The sequence below is a fragment of the Trachinotus anak genome, unplaced genomic scaffold, assembly GCF_046630095.1.
Source record: "Trachinotus anak isolate AG129_WGS33_773 ecotype Australia unplaced genomic scaffold, CSIRO_AGI_Tana_v1 ptg000012l, whole genome shotgun sequence".
Classification (NCBI taxonomy): Eukaryota; Metazoa; Chordata; class Actinopteri; order Carangiformes; family Carangidae; genus Trachinotus; species Trachinotus anak.
This window is the reverse complement of record NW_027273863.1, coordinates 23,039,898-23,059,410: the sequence shown is the minus strand read 5'-3', so window position 1 is coordinate 23,059,410 and position 19,513 is coordinate 23,039,898. Positions and strand designations below refer to the sequence as shown.

At 39.3% G+C, this 19,513-nt stretch overlaps 1 protein-coding gene across 4 annotated transcripts in view; it reads right to left on the bottom strand.

Moving 5' to 3' along the window:
• Nucleotides 1-19,513, bottom strand: part of LOC139629070 (piezo-type mechanosensitive ion channel component 2) — an 82,667-nt gene that overhangs the window by 13,001 nt on the left and 50,153 nt on the right. For 3 of the 4 annotated variants that reach the window (XM_071491429.1, XM_071491430.1, XM_071491431.1), the window contains 20 exons: nt 18,922-19,082; nt 17,445-17,621; nt 17,216-17,338; nt 16,235-16,435; nt 15,943-16,147; nt 15,243-15,344; nt 14,360-14,525; nt 10,821-11,064; nt 10,387-10,504; nt 9,514-9,670; nt 8,634-8,723; nt 7,398-7,519; nt 7,112-7,180; nt 5,800-5,903; nt 4,818-4,916; nt 3,717-3,837; nt 3,521-3,598; nt 3,027-3,193; nt 2,509-2,702; nt 792-965 (listed from right to left, as the gene is read on the bottom strand). In XM_071491429.1, coding sequence (XP_071347530.1) covers nt 792-965; nt 2,509-2,702; nt 3,027-3,193; nt 3,521-3,598; nt 3,717-3,837; nt 4,818-4,916; nt 5,800-5,903; nt 7,112-7,180; nt 7,398-7,519; nt 8,634-8,723; nt 9,514-9,670; nt 10,387-10,504; nt 10,821-11,064; nt 14,360-14,525; nt 15,243-15,344; nt 15,943-16,147; nt 16,235-16,435; nt 17,216-17,338; nt 17,445-17,621; nt 18,922-19,082 — 2,872 coding nt within the window. The remainder of the gene's footprint in view (nt 1-791; nt 966-2,508; nt 2,703-3,026; nt 3,194-3,520; nt 3,599-3,716; nt 3,838-4,817; nt 4,917-5,799; nt 5,904-7,111; nt 7,181-7,397; nt 7,520-8,633; nt 8,724-9,513; nt 9,671-10,386; nt 10,505-10,820; nt 11,065-14,359; nt 14,526-15,242; nt 15,345-15,942; nt 16,148-16,234; nt 16,436-17,215; nt 17,339-17,444; nt 17,622-18,921; nt 19,083-19,513) is intronic. The other variant, XM_071491432.1, reaches the window with a different exon arrangement.

Sequence of the window (19,513 nt, the reverse complement as noted above, 5' to 3'; positions counted from 1 at the left end):
ATAATGTACTAGCTCATATTTATAACAATCCACTTAATTGACTGGAACTGCCACACCCTAACCATGGATGAGATTTTTTCCCTTTTAAAAATTACTTAAGGATACCATTAGTGTGTCTGTTGAAATTATTTTTCCAGCAGTTAAAAAAAAACGAATAAATTGTTCATAACTCGGTACAATGTAGTCAGATATAAGGAACTTTTAAGTGTTTATTAATGAAAGGTTTTTGTCTTCAAGTATAAAGTTGAAGACATTATATATTATGACATTGTCATTATCATATCATATGCCTCTACATATAGGTGACCACAGGAGGAGTGATAGTAGTTAACACATGAATAAACACTTAAATCTGCTTACAACTACATAACAATGACTTGTAAAACATTTGTTAAATATTAAGATGCTGCTTGTAAAGGCTAAATAGAGGGATTTACCGTAAAGTATAACCGAATAAACGCTTCCTGAAATATGTATAAAGGATGAAAAAGTGATGTTTATACAAAACCTAAACAACATAGAGGTGATTGCTGAGAAGGAACAGATCATACATTTGAAAGAAACACTTTTCATATGACTGTTCTTGGACAAAAATCTCAAAATGAAAATAGAGACATGCATTTTTCAGGGTGTTTGACAGAATGTAATAAACAAAAGGGTTATATAAAAGTTATGCAATGATTCAGCTGAAGTTAGAAATAAAAAAGAAACAAACATGAGTCAGGAGAGGCACGGATACTAATCATGTCAGTGACACAGGTGTGTATATGGGTGATGCAGAGGCCAGGCACCTGGATATGAAGCTGCTGGCGCTGTCCATTGATGAATTGGACACATCCAGGCCGCACATCTTACGCAGTTTGGGCCTGGCACGCTCGCTGGTTTTGGGAATGCACTCAGGCATCACATCGAGGTCTTCCAGCGTGGATTGGCGAGAAAACAGCGTGGTGGCCTCAGTGAAGGCACTGAGAGGTGGTGAGAGTGACAGGTGGAACGAGCAGTGGTGAGAAAGATGAGATGGGATCGATGTTAGGTTACACAGACAGAGAGATCCCCATCTTCTGTGTGATAAAAGCATTTAAATCAACTTGAACATTCATAATGAGCGGGGAAATGATCTCCCTGTTTACCGTGTCACATGACCATACAGAAAATGAAATGCAGCAAAGGCTGAATCCAGATGTGCATCTTCCCTGCTGGACCACAAGGGATGAAAAGCTTTAAGACCTCATGTGTTTCCATGGAGATTACCTGAAATTCCTCAACCTGTTACTCATTTCAAAGGATTTTTCTGAATGGTTCCTAACTGTACTGATACTCACAACTTGTACAGGTCTCCTGCTTTACATAGTAGTCATAAGAGATTTGGTCAAAGTGCACAGTAGAATTTTCCTTATACATGAGCAGCCAAACACAATATTATGAGCATCTTTACACCAAAGATGGACAAAAAAACAACTTTTGCCCAAAGTTTTGCAAATTATAACAAATCCAAATTCTTCAGCATATTCATATTGTATATGTGCAATATGAATATTACTACAGCAACAAACTTTTGCAACAAAAATGAAAAAATGTTAAAAATAATAAAATATTTTTTTTAAAAGAGTGAACTTCAGGCCCCTCGAGCACTGACTTCCTGAATTCCCAGGAATGTGTCTGTGAAGTCCCAGTCTGCATGTGTGGTGAAGTCCAAACATCTGGATTCAGCCAAAGAATGTGGATGAAATTTGCTCAGTGAGTTGATGACAACAAGCGGCTCTGTTTTAATGGTCCAAGGAACACAGTGTAAAGCGCGTGGCTCAAATGCATTTAGGGCGTGTCCATATCATTTTTTGCCTCTGCGCCAGGTGCACGGTTCAGAAGGGTTGTATTTGACTCTTAATTAATCATGGGAGTGTTTTGGGCGAGCGCCGTCTCCCGTTCCCTTTAAAAGCTAGGCATGCTTGCAACTTGGTAGGTTGCTATTGTAATGGCGCAGTGTTTCACATGGAATTAAATTCTATTTGTGGCGAGTTGATTACATATTGAGCCCGGTCCTGACATACAGCAGCTCTGTGGGGGAGAGGAGGGGCTGAGCGAATCAATGCACTGAACACAGCTCTGCCAAGAAGTAACGGCACAAGTTTTTAGTCATTGGGATGAAGGGGCCCTTTAATGTGTGGCTCATGGCACATACACCTCCAGGTAATAAGTCTTGTTTTTACGATAAAAGCATAGGATATATTTTCACTGCTCCGTCCTTCATAATAAAATAAATAATAATAATAATAATAAAATATATATATTCATTTATTGCATTCAAGTTTTCATTGCTTCTCTCATATTTGATTTAATCGGGAATCCAGAAAAAAAAACAAATGCCAAACAAGGCTTTAAGTTCAGAGAGGACCCTGCCATGAGGCTAGAATCTAATTCTTTTAAACCTTCCCTTCAAATATTTCATGATGGGGACTCATTCAGTCTCCCATGCTGCATTGCTGATGACCACCGTCAGGCTCTGTGTACCTGGACATGCTGTCTCTGGAGGCTGTCGAGTCCTGGCTCTCCATGCAGTGGCCTACTCGCCTCTTTCGGACTCTGGAGGAGCCGGAGGCCAACTCGTCCTCGCTGAGCTCATCTAAACTGGCCTGCCTGGACATGTTGAGCCTCATGGCCTTCCGGTAGTAGACATGGATGCTCTCTCTGGACGGCACGTTACCCTGGTGGGAGGAGAGGAATTCATTACTTTCTTCTTCTCCCTCTCACTTTAAGCTCTACAGTCAGATAACATAATATGCATTATTCTGAAAAGGGCTATTCTGCATAACAAGCACTTTTATTTTGGAAGAAAACATAAAGTCCAGCAGAGGTTGATGGAAATATCATTAGTTGGTCATAAGCCAAAGAAAAGGGCAAAATAAAAACTTGACTCCCTGGTAGCACTATAAAAAGTCTCACTAAAGACACTAATAAACCTAAGTTTAAATTTAAGTTAATATGACTCTTCTTCTACATGTCAAAGGTCAGCGTGGGGGATCACGTACCTTTTTGACCTCTCGCGTCAGCATGCAGCGCTCTATACGCAGCACAGTGGAGATGTCGATGTACTCTCTGCACATTTCGTTCATCCACTTGGTGAAGCTGTCCACCGTCGTCTGGAAGAGCACCCAGGTGAACTTTATGATGTTGAACACTCGTTTGATGATGTTGTCTGAGGGAAGAAAAAATCAGTCACAGAAATTCAACGTCTTTGGCTCTGCGCTTAAGAACGTAGCTCCAAACCGGCAATGAAAAGTAGATTTTTAATGATGGAAATCAGGCAAAACGACGTGAGTAAATTTCACAGCAAACTGATAATTATCATTACCAGGTCAAATATCAAAAGTGACAAGAAAAGCAACATATCCAAGGTTCATTAAGTCCAACTTTCTCTGGATGGGGCACCTGGTTGCTGTGATTTGGAAAACAGTTTGCAAATCACCTGCTAAAAATTTCCCCTCATCACTTCCTGTGAGCAGAGAGGTGTTTATAAACCCACCTTGACCACTAGACTGCTTGTTCTCCTCTCCCTTCTCTTGCCCATCAGATAGCTCACCGACCTCTATGGCCACGTGACCTGCAGGAAGGAACAGTGAGGTGACTTTACTACAGTTAAAAGAACATGAACTTCATCCACACTCATGACTCATATTACAGTTTGTCCTGTGAGCTTTTTGTCTCTTGAACTTGTTTACCATCTTTCTTGCTTTTCTTGTGTCTAACTCCCTTTGTGTATTTCTTCCAAAATTTGCGCTTCTCTTTGCCGCGTGCCCTCAGTGCAGCCTTGGGGTCTGTGATCCAGGCGTGGTACAGAAACTGGAGAACAGAGGGCAGCAGTTTAGTATCAGTGAAAGGATGTGAAGTCGAGGAGGCAAATCACAGCGTGCACAGCGTTCCTAAAGAAACCGTGACCTTTTAAAATGATTTCCTACTTGTGAGTTAGCAAATGGTTTCGGTTCTGTATGAAGGCAGGCGCTTCAACCATGACACAGGTAATTAATCACAAGGAACTCTCCTTTAATTAATTATTCATTCATTTAGTTTCACTTTCTGAAAAGGCATTATCATTAAGGTAATGCTGTTAGGAGCATCTTGGGTTCCATTTTGGGCCTGATGGTACGTTCAAGTGCTTGTGAAAACTCAAATATCCCTAATTGAAGAGATGGTTGCTGAGAGCACAACTAAATTTACCTGAGTCTTTTTGGGATTTTACTGCTTGTAAATGTAGCAGACTTTTTTTATATCTGCAAGTTGATTTTACAGTGAGGTACAAAAGAAGTTGTCAATGACTGCATGAAATGTAGGAAATCTATCTAAAAACATATAGTACAGGTTACTGAGGAAAACAGCAGTATACTTGCAGTATACTTTTTACAAAAGCTCTGACATGTGCAGGAACAACACATAACACTAAATGCTACTTCTGTTGCTTCATTGATCATGATATAAATGAGAATTTGTGTGATCATCAGGCTGAGAAAAGGATTAAAACAAACAGGAAACACTAACACATGTCCAACACATTTCAGATTAAAGCTCCAGTTCATGCAAACGACTTAAAGGCAGGCAGTCAGACAAGAACAATGTGCAGTAGAAAAAAAAAAAAAAAGCAAAGGTCAAAGTATTTCCACTCCAAATCAGATTTGATATGATTTATGTCAAATTAGTGCCCTTTAATATGTGGAACACTTTGTTATTTGAAGTGAAGCTGAGCAAAAGCTGGAAAGTTCAGTGTGATGAGGCGTTAGCTGTTACTGGAGCAGAAAGCACGCTGTGTTAGTTGTGGTGGTGAGTACCTTGCCTGCCTTCACTACATAGTGCAGAATAGTTCTAGGCAGTTTAATGATAGACCTGGGCAAAGCCAGGACAGCAGAGACAAACTTCCCAATAGCTCGCTACAGAGAGGGAACAGAGTGGGAGAGGGTTAGTAGAAACATTTCACGTGGTTAGAAACATCACAGGTTTATGTTTGGAGACACTGAACAAGAGAGGATTTAGTGGCCCAGGAAACCATGCAGGTGAATATACACAGTTCACTACGTTCTCCTGAATGTTAGCATTTAAAGCCTTTACTCCTTTAATTCATGGTAAAAATGACCACAAATACAAATTAAAAGTTCAGTTTTACTCCACTACATTTAACTGGCAGCAGCAGGTACAAGTTACTTTCTGGACTTAAGCTTTACATTAAAAAAACATATGATCAGCTCATAAAATACAACACTGTTGACTGAAAGCAGTGCCACGTTGGGGCTTTTTGTCTCGTTTAAGATGACTATGAGTTGTCAGCAGCTCCACCAAAAATTCAGGCCCATTAAAACTTTCCGCATGATTTCATTTAAATAACAGTTTGAAGTTCAAAGAAGTTAAATTACCCAATATTTCACAACTAAGAAAATATTAAATATCAACAAAATGATTGAACTTTGTTTTTTCCTCTTTCCTTTCTCATTAATTATCTCACAACCCCACAGATTTATCTTGTGACCCTCTGGAGGGAGCCTGACCCCCCAGTTGGACTGGACTCAACTATCTAATACTAAATAAAGTAGTTAAAACTTTAATGTTCCACCTTGACTAGATACAACAGTAAAGGCTGTTCACACACTGATGAAAATTAATCTGTATTAATGACTGGCTGCACTTCAGTAAAAACACATCATTATACTTCACCTCTGCTGAGAGTCACAAGCTCATCGATACTAAAATCATGACATCAACTGATTAAACAGCTGCGACCGTGTGGAGAATTAAAAACTCGCTTCACGCCGGAGTCACCTGAAATGCTGACTTCTTTGGGGGCTCCTCGTCTTTTTTCTCCTCCTCCTCCTCTTCCTCCTCACTGTCGGTTTCAAACAAGTAATAGTCTCCACTTCTAACCACTGAGGGGCAGAGGGTTTAAGTGTTGTTACATTCAGTCAAACAGAGGCTGAAGTCAGTCATCGTGTTTTCACAGTTAACGGAAATATAAGGCACAGTGAAGGTTCCCTGCTGAGATAAAGATGCTGGAAAATCAAACCACAATAACATCGAATTCTGTTTCTTTCATTATATATTAAACATTGAACTGAATCTACAGTGACACATGAAATAGACACACATTTAAAAACATCAGGGTCATGAGAGGATGAAATAGAAAACACACACACACACACACACAACATATCGGGAACGTTAGTATGACTGATATAACTATGAGCACAAGTTATAATGTAGGATTGTTTATTCCAGTACGCACAGTCGCCTTTAAGCTACTTGACAGAGCAAGTGACTCCAGACTCCAGTGGTTAAGTGTCAGCAGCATTGAGATAGACAAGGCTGACTTATGTCCTTGAACAGAACCGCAGTGGGTGGGAGGTGAGGGAGGATGCTGGGAAATGGAGATGAAACATCAAATGACAAAGAGATAAAAATGGAGAAATAATTTGAAAATGTCATGTGGGGATGGAGTACGATAAGAGACATGAGTTCAAACCAAACAGGCCAACCGCTGTATTGACTCAGAGAGATGCTGCTATTTTTGTATTTACCACAAAGTGACTGTAAAGGTCGTCTTTTAATGTGCTCGATCACATGGCTCCTGCTCTTTTACTCTGCCCTGTTTGGTGATCATGTCTACATGCAAAGAATGTGAACCCTGCATCCTTTATTCCAGTACTGAGAATAAAGGTGAGTCGACTTCATATCTTTGCGTCTTACACATAGTGATTCTCTACTGTGGGCTCCTTAGGTGAGACCCGTGCTCATGTTTTAAAGAACGTTGAGTGCGAACCTCCAGTCGTTAGTCATTTTCTCTGTCTTCATCGTCTCATTGTGTCTATTTAAGGAAACCCTGGGCTGCACCGATACTGACACAGTTTTAAAGATCATCTTAAAACTGAAGTGGCTCTCCACAACATGAGAGCAGCAGGTAACAGAGGGCCCTTGAATAGAGACAGAAAAGGACTAAAGTCTGGATGGAGAAAAGCTACTGTACGTCTGTGCCTTCAGAGCCCAGGGGCAGTATGGGAATCCTCAGCGTTCTGGTCAAGGACACAAGGGCCGATCAGAGTGGAGGAAGAGAAATGAGAGGGTTGGGGGGTCAACCTACTGGAAGCATGGTCAACCCACGGCCTCCACCACTGCTTTTTTTTGGTCTTGGTTTTCGTTCGCTGTGCTCCTAAAATTTCACAAATACATCAGTGCAACATTTCATAAGAAAATCAGTTTTTTCTATAAACTTCAAGCCATATTTCTACTGCATGAAGCTGCTCTTTTAGCTCAAATACCAATGAAAAGACATGATTACACAACATGGTTGCATTCTGTTATTAATTACACAAACTTTTTTTCCATATTGACTGCACAGTGAGAGGCCCTGGCAGTCTCCATCATACCATCATCATCGTCGTCCTCGGGCTGGACGAGGGTCTGTCCATCTCCAGACTCCTGCGCCATGCTCAGCATCTTCTCCTTGCCCCTCTTAAACTTTTGCTGCCTCACTTTAATGCGCTCCATCCTGATTAGATCAGAGAGACGGTGAAGAGACACAAAGTATCGACACAGAGGAACATCACCGGCGGCCTAACTGACTGACCATAAACATCTCCAGGCTTCATATGGAAATTAGTGCACGTTACGTAACAGCGAAGTGCTCATTGGAGTGGGTGAGTGGATATAATCAGAGCTCATGAGTAACTCCTGAGGTAAGTGTAAGTGGTTGGCTTTATGTGGTATGATACACTGAGAGGAGACTCCCAGGAAACAATAAAGACTCAGCCAGACGTTGCTTTTAATCCAGTTACATGTTTACATTTTCTGAATCATCTTTTCTTACTGAATGACTCAATTAGACCTCATGGGACTCATCAGAGATTCTCCAACACTGAAATGGATGTAACCACGAGCTAACAAGTATTGGGCAGCATGAACTGTAGTGAAAATGTTTAAAGAATTAAGATCTTGTAAATAATTTTTTTTTACAAAGAAAATCTGAAAACTAATCATATATTTTTGAGGCTGTTTGTTGTTATTTGTTGAGCAAACATCTTCTGAACTAATGCTGTAGTGGCTCTTAAGAATCCTGCTGCTTATTTCTGATTAATCTAAACCAGAAGAAGACAGTTTTTTTAAATAATGTGTATGTAAAAACACATAACTCTTAAAGGGGCTATTTGTAAGGTTTCTCTGCTGCTGAATGTGGTTTCTCCCCAGCAGACAGGACAAGAGCTTCAGCCATCATTGCGTTTACAAGACAAGCTGTTGTAATACACCTCGTGAACAGCGCTATGTCTTTAGGGAGACTGGAGGCTACACTGAGTCGCTATCAGAAAGTGACGAAACAGGCTCGCTGGTTAGCATGCTAACTTCAGCAGAAGAAAAGACGTGATAGAGATAAGAGTTGACATTGAAGGTGGTTTCAATAAAGTAAAGGAATAAAGTTCGATGCTGAACTAGATTAGTAAGTAAACAGCTGTGTGGTTAACGTTGGCTATGTAGCAACAGCTAAACTTACAAATTGCTTCTTTAAAGGTATATCCAAGTCTTGCACAATAATGTGTCAGATTTATATGATCAAAACCAAAACCACAGTATCACACAACATGAAGTCAGGTAAATATTTAGAGTCTCACTGTCTTTTCAGCTGCTCCACAGATTTGCGCTCCTCCTCCAGTCTGGCCCTCACCGCCTTCACTATAGTGGCCTGGAAAAGCTCAGCTCCTCTGAAACACACAGACACACATCAGTAACCAATAAAACATGTGCAGGTTTGACTTTATTTTAGTATTTAATGACCAAAAAGAAACATTATTGCACCAACAGAATTATTATTATTATTATTATTATTATTATTATTGCACCCCCCCCACCGAAACAGGAACTATAACTATGACTTAACATTAACTGTATGTTTCCAATTAATTTCTATTGTGCAAAGTTGAACAGTGCAATGAAAGTTACAATTTTTCCAAGGGGGCCAAGTTTTTACACACAAAAGACAAGAAGTTCTCCCGTTACTCTAGACTCACGGTTAACTCAAGAGTAAGTAAGATTTTTTTTTTCATATTTTGGATTTTGACAACGTGTTTGCTTGATGCAAATCATCAATTTCTCTTTCTGCCAAAAGCCTATGTTTTAATTTGCATGTTGTTTTGCTCTCTGAATAAACCTTGCTAACCTGAATCTTGATAGCCTTGCAGCATGACAGCACTTCTGTTTCCTTATAGTTCCCAAATGAAACATATTCATAGACCTTTTCCACAAATGACTTTTCAAGTAACAGCGGAAAACCACAGGTGGAACTAAAAACATTAATGACACTATTCTGGTGCAATAACTAATATTTTAGTTACACACATAAAAATATAAGCTGTTAAAAAAAGTATTTTCAGTAGTCTTTACTGGCTTAATAAGAAACTTGTTTTTCCACAGAAACGTACACTAAGAATACTTCACAAGAGGGGGGTATGAATATGGAGAAAACATCCCTGGCCCAGTATCAAAGCTGCGTACCTGGATGCGAGGATCTGCGACGCTCTGATATCAGCCACCACATGGAGGAAGTAGTAGCTCATAAAGACTCGTCTCTGCAGCAGCAGGAAGGCGAAGCAGATGCTGTCCCAGATGATCCCGGCCTCGTTCCTGGGCAGCTCGCAGCGCTGATCAGCAGCTGGAACAGTACACAATCATACACACTGTAATTATAAGTGTCTGACTTAAGGACTTTTCAGGGCACAGTAGATTAATTAGTAGCTGGACCAAAACCAATAATCTGCAGTGTGATGAGCATCCTCAGCAGGTACAACAGGTCATCTCTTATAATGTGAGCAGCTAGAATATTATTGTGAAAGGCAGTGTTGTCGATTGATTGACTCTAATGACACAAGAAAGTGACGAACTGCACAGACTCTGAAGCACATTGATGCAGACTGTTTTCTGTATTTGCATAAATCCACAGTTTCACTGAGTGTTGTGGCAGCTTTCTGTCTATTCACTGTAAATGAGTTTGCCAGTGGGATGTACTGAGTTAAATTGGCCTGAAAGATGAAAATAAACACGGATGTGGCGTCAATTTCCACTTCTTGGGAAATGCTCTTGGACACACAATCTGCTGCTGCAAATCTCTCCCATGTGTTATGATATGACAAGTAGTTGTTGTTAAAATGGGGATTTATGCTCCTCCTATTGCAAAAAAAAAAAAAAAAAAGGCCACTCTACATTCTGGGGATGCCTCAGGATCTCCCAGGAGGAGATAGAAAATGGGGAGAGAGATGTCTGGAAACTTGCTTGAGCTGCTGCCACCGCAAGATAAGCAGAAGAAAGGGATGGGTGGATGAATAAATAGCAATTCCACAACACAAGACGTTACATGTTGAATTCACTTACGCAGACCCGTCTGGGTTGTGTCGATGTTGTATTCTTTAATGGTGCAGGCCAAACTGAACAGCTGGATTAACCAGCACTGCTTCTCTATCAGAGAGTTGATGTAGCCACAAGCCAGGATCTGTAGACAAGTCAAAAAGAAAACAATCCTTCATTGTGTCCTAGAATATTTAACAATTTAATTTTACATAGAATAAAAAATAATAAAAATATATGAAAATAAAAGATGATTAAGTAAAAGAAAATAATAAATACAGCATAAATTATGAAATATCTTTGATAGCACATAATGCACGGATCGTGTTATTATGATCTCTGTATCCAAAAATAGTGAGAACAGAGAAGTTTATACAGATTTTTAACAAAGTAGTTCATTTGAAAATCTAACGTAGTCAATCAAGTCGTCTTCAGAAAAGAATTTGCGGTCGACAACTCACAGACAAAATGTTCTTCATGGTGATGACAAAGATATTGTAGGCAATCAGAAAGTCCCAGTAGTGCAGGATCTTTTTGATTGGCTTCAGTAACAGCTCTCCACCAAAGAGCAGGAAGTAGAAGCACGCGACCAGGTACCCCATACAGAAGACGCTGATGCGTGTGGTTCCCGTGATGAAGATGATGGTGAGGACGAACCAGAAGAGGTAACTGAACATGATGACCTTCAGCATGTCGAGGTAGGACCTGCGGGACGAGGGAGGAAAGCTGATTGTGAAAGGAAACCAATAAGGAATGCAAGAAAAAATGACACACAACATACTGTGTACAGGGTCCTCGTGCTGCGTTCAGGTCACGCTAGCAGAATGGGAATAAACCACTACATTGTTATTACGCGTAAGCATTCACAAATTTCTCCAAGACGGTTCTCGACCCTGTATTTACACCTGATCAACGGAAACTTGCATTGCACATATTTATATATGTAATTGTGTCAGTGTTTCTATTGGATTTTATTTACACTGAAATCCAGATAGAAGCAGCGGAGAAATCCGCTTCCCAACAAGTGATCAGCTGTACATATTAAAGGGGGTTAAATGAATATAAATACAGAACATAAAAAGGCTTGGAAGAGCAGCTCGTCAACATCCAGCAGGACTGAGCTCGCTAAAAATATCTGTTTCACTCCTGAATTTTTATGTCGTTCATCTGTTTTCACAATACTTAAATTATTTTATCATAAAATATAAAGATTTATTGATCTTAATCTGCTGCCTTGTGTAAAACACTTTGTAACTTGAGTTCTGAAAACTCCTTTGTAAATAAAGATGATTGTCATTATCAGTGGTTCCCTGTCCATTTTTTTCTTTTTTCATTGAAATGTCTGTGATGTCCAGTTAACATCAAGTGCTCACGTGTTGCTATAAAGAAGGAATATTTTTGCTCTTTCATATTTCTTTCTATGAATTTCTGTGGGCAGTGGGTTTTCCAAACCATACTACAAACCACCCATTTAAGTTTCAATATACAGCTTCTTAATTAGCTTAATATAAAATCTTAATTCAAGGTGTACTCTCATAGTATTAATCAGCAGATAAAGACCATGTTGGATCACCTGATGATAACAGACACCTGAGCATACGCTATTTGTTGATGAAGAGTCTGAGATGTGGTTGAAAGCACCAGAAAAATCTAGCAAATGAACGTCGAGATAAAACATTTTGTAAAGATTATTGTTCCAAAGATGAATAAAGATGCTCAGATCTCACTTAAAGCTTTTAGACAGATGATAACGGAGCACCGCAGAGACAGCTATATCATACCGAGAGAGAGAGCATAATATAGCATAATATGGACCCCAGCCAGTTGAGCTAAGTTGCCAATAAAGATGCATGGTTACCAGATAATTTCAGTCAAAACAACATTTCAGTTCATTTTGTTGCTGCACACATAATCTGCCCATCAGTCACACTTAGTGTATCACTCAGTGACAGGGCACCGGTAAGAGTCTAATCAATGAATGGGAGCCAGAGCTGAAACCTGACTCCTGTCACTCAGCACAGGTACACGCTGCTGCATGTCCTGTGTGTCTGACATGCTAAACACATGTGTATGGATCCTGTGTTAGCATGTGAGACACCATTACTGTGATGTGTACAGTGAAAACATAGGAAGCAAACCTGCACTAATTTGATGGACCTGGGGAAAACATGGGACCACAACAACAGCTGCACTGTCGAGGAAGCGGCTCTGATGAAGTGGGTTTGGAGCGGACGACGCGTTGATGGGCCGGAATAGCTGAGTGAGAGTCCTTCTTCATCAGGGGGAGAAAATACCTTTTCCATACTTAAAAGCTATTTATTGAGTTAGAGTACAGGGCAAAAGCGTCTGAGTCGCGGAGTGACGGACAGAGTGTTTTTGTGGATTATGGATTTCTCCCCCACCCTGTATCCGTAATTTGATCCTGGAGGGAAACGATGGAATAAGTGCAGAGCTGCTGTGGCGTGGACAGACGGGCTGTACAGCTCTCTTTCTCTCGACTAGGGCTTGTTGATGGACACAGAGTGCGTTAATAAAAGACTTGTCCACTTTGCACATCAAAACAGTGGAATGTGAAGAGCACATAATCAATGACTGTGGACAGGTCAGGATGCTCTCGCTGTCTTTCTAACTCGCTCTTTATTTCCCTGCCTCTCTAAACCCTGTGTTCACTCCTTTTTAATGTGCAAAGTCAGTATGAAGCTCTGGATTCAAATACTGGACAACGGCCAAAATTCTGAATTATGTACACAGTGGGTATTCAATAACATCGCTCACTAAGCTACTGACATGAGCTACTGTCATCTGCCAGTTCTTTCTTACCTTTATTTACCAAGGATAAAGGATTTGCTGAGCGAGAATGTTCTCATTCAGCTCCACCCCTCTTAAGATTTCTACAGTTACACAGTTAGCAGCCAAAAACAACAACAGCTTTTCACTGAGCTGGCCTCAGAGCAGCTGCACTGCAGAGACGTGGGCACACAGCGAGTGCTGTTGCTGAAATTTTGTGAGAAATATTGGAACCTATTCACATTTTCACTGCAGATTTACCCAAAACACTTTGTTTGCTAACTTATTTAGATCCCTAGTTTATGTTGTATCCACCAGCTATTTCATCCTAAGGTCCAATACAAATCAATACCACCTACACACACGATGGCAATGATAAATACCACAGAGAACAACTACACTCGTATCAACTTTAACCCAGATAAGAATGAGATGATATACATACATATACTTACAATGAAAAAATACATACAAGAGAAAAATATAATACAAGAGAAGGTGACACTGTCAAGGAAATGTGTCACAACCAGTGATATTATCATAAAGACAAAGAATAAAATGCAAAAATTAAAATTTAGACATTAATTTTTATCTGAAGTCTGTTTTCAGAAGATGCTTTTAAAATATTTATTTTTCGTATTTGACTAAATTTATAATAATAATAACATCATAATCATCATCATCATCATAGACCAATCATACATATTTGTGAGGACAAGAATCAAACATTTTCATCACGTAATAGTCAGATCCTTTCTGATCATTCTGAACAACGGTTAATATTTTACTATGAAAACATCATCGACACCACAGATCTTCAGGCTTAATTTCAAACTGCTGCTCCTATTTTATTTTTCAAGATGTCTAATTATATTCTCAGAAGTAATCTGAATGTAATAAACATATAACAGCTTTAAAAGCTCTGCTTGCTTTGAATACAGTCCAGTTTTGGCTTTATTGTAACTATCTAACATCATTAAGCATCAATTAAGCTGGCTACTTCACTTCCTGTGTGTGTTGTCGTCCTCTGTGTTAATGCTGCTTCACTCAGGCTCCAGTGGCACTAAAATTACGACAACTGTTTCAAGTGAATCTAATGTAAGATCTAATTTAAGCGTTGAAACACAAGCATGGGAGCCATTGCCATATACTGTATCCATATAGCTGTAATAGGAATAAATAAGGCCTGCTGCAGTAGTGTGAGTTGTTGTACCTGCAGTGGATGAAGTCAGGGACGGGGTTGTGGACGCTGAAGGAGGCTGCATCCAGGTCTCTGCAGATCTCCACGTTGTCTCCAGCCATGAGGCGAACTGCCGCCTTGTTCTCATCATCAAACACCTGCCTCTGAAGAGAGGCGCACAGCAGCAGCATGAAGTCATCTGGAAAAGACGAGGAGAGATATCGTTTGTAATTCTTATTCCACAATGAATTCTTCAGTATGTATTATAACATTTAGAACAACTATTTCTCTATAATAAACATGCAGTTTTTTCTTTTTGCCTATGAACAATGTGAACAACAAAATTAGCTCAGTTATATTTAGCTTGAAATTAGCTGTGTACATATGTAGATATACTTAACTATTGTAACTCGAGTCACAAGTTTTAGGTACTTGTGCTTTATTTGAATATTTCTATTTAATGCTGTTTCATACTTCTATTTGAGGTAAATATTAAGTATTTTTTTACGTCACAATATTTATTTGAGTTACCCTGCAGATTAAGATTTTACACACATGATGAGCTAATTAAATTTGATGCTTTGGTGCAGATTAAACTATTCAACATTATATAAAACTGTTAAAATTAGCTCAATTTTAACCAAATACAACAATAAAGTGCTTCTAACACAATGATTCATAACTAATCTCTAACATTTTAACATGGGCAGGAAGCATTTTTCTGAATAATAAATACTCATTTAAATACAAGTGCATTTTGTTAATGAAAGATTTTCTTACTTTAGATTTTATATAGATTTTAAATACAGGACTTTTTCTTGTACTGGAGTTGTTTATAGTACAGTAATGTTTCTTTCACTCAAGTAAAGGATCTGAATACTTTTATTTTTCCTTCAAACTAATCTAAGACACCTACAGATGAGGAACCATGGATTAGGCTTGGTGTGGAAATCTGGAACATAGAGCCACTTGACAACATTGGAGTCTGTAGTAGAGTTGGGAAACCTCCAGGGATAGTCTGAAATGAAACGTGCACCATTATCATCAGACATGCACAACAAAAAAAATGTTTATTTGTGGAGCACTTTAAAAGGACAAAATAAGGAAATAAGAGCATTGACATGGTAACAAATAAAACCCAGAAAACTATTCAAGGCCTCAGAGTACCACAGTAGTTATATTCTACTAGAATATAATTGCCTGTACAAGTAACATGCACATTAAGGTGAGACTTAGAGCACCAGGGGATATCACCTTAAAACAACAGAGACAAACAGCATTTTAGATTCTCCGTCAATCATTTATGTCATTTGTCAAGCAAAAATGCCAAAGCTGGGATGCTCAAACGTTAGGATTAACTGCTTTTCTGCTATTTATATCATTATAAATTAAAAACTTTAGGTTTCAGACAGTTGACTGAACAAAACAAGCAATCTGAAGATGTCACCTTGGATGTAATGATCAATTTCTACATTTTTTACTAAAAGATAACGCTATTGACTGAAAAAAAATAATCGCTACATTAATTGATAATGAAAACAATCATTAGTTGCAGGGTGATATTATAGCAATGTAACTGATTTTCCTGAGAGGACGACCTGATTGACGGCACCGACCTTTACAGGCTGCAGGTGGGATCCCGATGCAGATGAAGTACTGGAAGGTCAGTATGGAGGCCAGGAAGCAGCAGTACTTGGGCCAGATCTCAGCGATGGCTTTCCTCCTTCGTCTATACATGACGGCTATCAGGGCGAAGGCATGAAGCATGGCATAGAAGTCCATGCGCTGCCCGATCACATTGACCCCCAACAGCAGACACGTCTGTGGGAAACACAGGAAGAATAAACACATGGAAAACACATCAGCGGGGTCCACAGGTCTGTGACAGCTTTTCCCAACTGCCTCTACCTCAAGTCCAAACTTGTAGAAGAAGTAGTTGATGAAGTATTTGATGAAGCTGATGATGCCGATGTCCAGGTGCTGCCGCGTGATGTCATGGAAGATGATGCGGGCGGCGGGAGGCAGCAGCTTGTTCCTCAGTCTGAAGAATTCCTGATGGCGGTAGATGGTCACCTCGAACGCCAAGAGAGCCAACATCAAGAGGTTGTTCTGCACAGATGGTGGCAGAGAGAGGATTTTACTGAGGGAGATATTTATTTCTTTTGTTGAACATGCATGGAAAGTCGGAAAGACTCAAACATTTATTCCTCACATACACAATTATTTACAGTGCAGTGATGCTTGATTACCAATTGCACAGATTGTGCATAATGTAAGCAGTGAAGAGCAAAATACAAAGGATTTTTTTACATTGTTAACATTAGTTTTAAGCAAAAGGAAGTTTAAAAAAAAGTAGTGTAACAGTGGATATAGAACATGAGATATGAAACACAGAAATTCGGGACACGAGAATAGAAAATAATAGAAAAGGAAATTACTGACATGTAAAAAAACATAGAGGCGTGTGTAAAATGTGTATTCTACGGTTCAGTAATTAGCCTAAGATATAGTACAGAAAATTTAATGATTCCAATTATTTTATATCATATATCAATATATATTGTATATCAAATTAGTAATTTTATCAAAGTAAAAACAGATATTTTCTTATTTTTGATTAAAAAACACATTTTAAGTTGGGATCTGTGCAACTTGTGATGGGAATTTGTCATATTGTTTCACCCAGACGTTCAGTTTGAACAAAGTGTAATCAAACTTTTACTGATGTGCCCCTTCATCTCAACTCCATTTATTAACATAACACTGCAGCCCCTTCTGGTCTTTTCTTTTTTGCCACTTTAAATTTGTGTTTTCATGTTCACAGCTTAGATGGTTTTTCCCTAGCTGTGTCCTGCAAACTATGGGTCAATGAATGTTTCCAGTCCTCACCCTGAGGTAGCCCAGCATGTCATCAGACTTATTCAAGCCCACCCAGTTGGCCGGATCCACGAGTCCTTTATACAGCAGAGACTCCTCCAACACAGTCTTCTCTTGCTCTGAGTAGTACTCCGGCTGTGGACGGAAATAATAAATGATGTCGGCTCTGAGCAAATAAAAGGTTTAGAAGATGTACAAACTCTATACGCTGGGTTGAGAAACATATCCTGATTATATTCACCATAGTGCAGTTCTTGGAGTAGGATGGGGGATTGATGGACTTCAGCTGGTACAACATTTTACATACGATGATGACACACGTCCACACAGTGCAAACACTGGAGGCAAGGGGCCGATACTGGCTGTAGGGCAGCGCGAAGGCCCAGGACGCCAGGAACACACAGTTGAACAAAGACACCTGGAGAGGAGATAATACAGGCGATGAGGACTAAAAAACAGCTCACGTCAATCCTTTTTCCACTGATATCCTCTTTGTCCTACTACTACTGGTAATCAGATTTATATATTACCAATATTATTATTTATTTTATTAAATGCCAATTGTAAGAGTTGTGTAAATAAAAAGTGGGTGAAAAAGCAAAGAAGAATGTGAAGTAACCGAAAACATAACAATGCACACATAAAACTGTGGGTCAAGATTTATAAATAAAAATTTTAAAAATTACTTATAATTATTTAAATCTTTAAGTGACTTTGAATAAGAATCTAACAGACTGAGTCTGAGCAGGCAGTTTGTTCCAAACTCAAAGAGTCCTGAGTAAGACTTGTTTCCATTCAGTAACTCACAGTCTGCCGTCACAGTCTGCCCAAATAACCGCAGATTATTATCTGACCAGTCTGTGGTGTAGTAGAAAATCCTGATCGACTTTATTTAAACTGCGTCTAAGCAAGAAAATCAAACACAAATGTTTGAGCAGTGGACTCCTGCACCTGTGGTTATTAACATAAAAGCTAGAAAGCAATGATGGTCATCGATATACAAACAAATAAACGCACTCAGGATACCGCTGTTATTGGTTTTACATGTTGAGTCTAATCAGAAGCTGGCTCACATTATTCCAGTGTAGCACAGTGAACCAGACAGTAAAAACACTTGACTTGATATCAAAGTTATGCAGAGTCAGAGTTTCTGGCACTAGCTTCTGTACTTGTAAGATGCTCAGAAAAGGAAAAGCTTTCTTAAAGGGCCAAAATCCTGCAGCACTTTTAGTTTAAGAACGATATCAAACCCAGAATATAGTCCACTCTGAACATCTGAGAATCATTTTCATTTGAGATAAAAGAAACAACTACTAATATACACAGCAACATGTTGCAAGGATATACTGATTTGTGTTTTTGAGACTGCATTTTGGAAGTTGATCACAGCAACACAGTGAGAAAAACATGTCCATAGTGGAATTAACAATACAGTCAAACTCAAGACTATTTCTTCCATTTCTCTGTTTGACAGACAGTCAAAGAGAAGGGCTCTCTCTTGTATTATTGATACAATTTACAGATGATTTATTTTTATGATTTTGGTTGATCAAGATTCAAGGGCAAGAAAATGAAAAGCAGGAACATCTGGAAGCCTTTCACGTTATCACCTTTGATGAGAGGTAACTGTAGAGCTCAAATCAAAGTAGAATTTGAATGACAAGTGGAAGTCAGTTGAGACACTTTTCTTTCTTTAGAGTGATCCCAAGCTTTCTTACCTCGTTGACAGAGACCAGAACGATGTAGCAGGACACAATCTTGATGATGTGGATCTCCAGCAACCACCAGATAAACAGCTGCAGTTTGTGGAAATACTCCAGGAACTTGAGGAAGAGCACAGTCAGACGGTCGACCACCAGGTGCCACTTATTCTTCAGATCTGAAGAAGGAGAGATACAAACCAGACACACTTTAAACGGAAGGAAAGCAAAGAGTGAAGAGGCACAAATGGAAATTGTTTCCAGGTTTCACGTCCCAATTTCACCAGTGTGTCCTCTGTCTAAACATTATTATCCAACTCCTGGCATTTTGCTCAGGTGTCCTCTAATTCACCAACTCAAGCTGGAACTGACTGATAATGTGATTCCCTCTTTACACTTCAGAAATAAGTCTGAACATATTCAACATGTTTATGTCTGTCAGTTATTGCTTTAAGAATGTGTGACGCCTCCCCAGTTAAAAGAGGTCGATGCATCTACCTGAAGGCTTTTTAACTTCATGACCTTTCTCCTTCTTTTATTTTGGAAGATTCAACAATTTAGTTTGATAGTTCAGTTACACTAGTTTCATTAATTCCATTAGTCGTTTTTG